This window comes from Melampsora larici-populina (assembly GCF_000204055.1).
Source record: "Melampsora larici-populina 98AG31 unplaced genomic scaffold MELLAscaffold_23, whole genome shotgun sequence".
NCBI lineage: Eukaryota > Fungi > Basidiomycota > Pucciniomycetes > Pucciniales > Melampsoraceae > Melampsora > Melampsora laricis-populina.
In genome coordinates this window covers 1,213,404-1,214,396 of record NW_006768787.1, presented here as the reverse complement: position 1 = coordinate 1,214,396, position 993 = coordinate 1,213,404, and the positions used below count along the sequence as shown (strand labels likewise).

The 993-nt window shown below is 43.8% G+C and overlaps 1 protein-coding gene across 1 annotated transcript in view; it reads left to right on the top strand.

Moving 5' to 3' along the window:
• The window catches only part of MELLADRAFT_107504 (uncharacterized protein), a gene marked incomplete at both ends in the record, with an annotated part of 1,216 nt that extends 579 nt beyond the window's left edge, over positions 1 to 637 (top strand). Inside the window, 2 exons of the mRNA XM_007411064.1 lie at positions 341 to 519; positions 591 to 637. Of these exons, the coding sequence (XP_007411126.1) occupies positions 341 to 519; positions 591 to 637 (226 nt within the window). The remainder of the gene's footprint in view (positions 1 to 340; positions 520 to 590) is intronic.
• Positions 638 to 993: the final 356 nt, after the last annotated feature.

The following is a 993-nucleotide window of genomic DNA, read 5'->3' as shown; positions in this document are numbered from 1 at the left end:
AACACACCCTGTAATTACATTTGACTGATGCTTCAAGTCGAGTCATTTGATCATAGATTGCGCTGACAGCGATTCAAATGATTGCTTATGGTTGTAATCGGCGTTGTAACGCACTTCAAGTTGAAAATTCACTTGCGCTACTAGCGTGCGGGGTCTCTGAGCAAGTCAATCAATATCTACATCAGATAGGCCTTAGTGCATGTTGAAAATCAGCGCTTCGTGGACTTTTAACACTAGCAAAGGCAAAATTGGTCACGATCAAGAAAAAAATTAAAGCTGCTGGGGCTTTTTGGGTTTTTCTGTGTATTGATAATCTTGACATGATGGAACGTGTTCATAGTCGTAGAATTGATGCTACTAGCAAGACATATCATGGTACTTGGGGTTACGTTCACTTTGTGAACCCCGAGCTCCTGACCGGGCTTGATCCAAGCCTCTGTACTCTTCCTGTGCTTCAGAAAATTCTCAAGGATGACTGTGAACGACCAGTTGATTCGGGTGAATTACTTCGTAGTAAAGGTGAGCAAGAGTGTTGGGTAGCCACTTTGAAAAACCAAGTGGCTGTGGTGCTTCTGCGATATATGATCAAGCCCAAGAAGTACAAGGACATGAAAATCTTGAATCTTGCTGTTATTGACCAAATCAAGCCAGAAAAGCCCGATATCGATATGCTCAAGTTGATGGACTCTTCCGACAATGGCTCAGATGGAATAGCCTCATTATACGATGACCTAATTAAACAGACTGGCCTTTCACCCGAGGATTTCTCAGAACACCCTCAGATCATTGAAGGCGATTTGGGAACTTGTCTGAACTTCCATGGCTTGCAGAGACAACGGAAACCTTTGGCTTTTTCCGACGAGAGTCTTGCGCATCTGGTCATGATTCCAGGTGCTGGTCATACACTATGGAACATTTCTCAAGCGCTTTTATTACATCACTGGGGGAATCCAGATGATAAGACCGATTTGGGAGCTTGGAGGACAGCAGTTG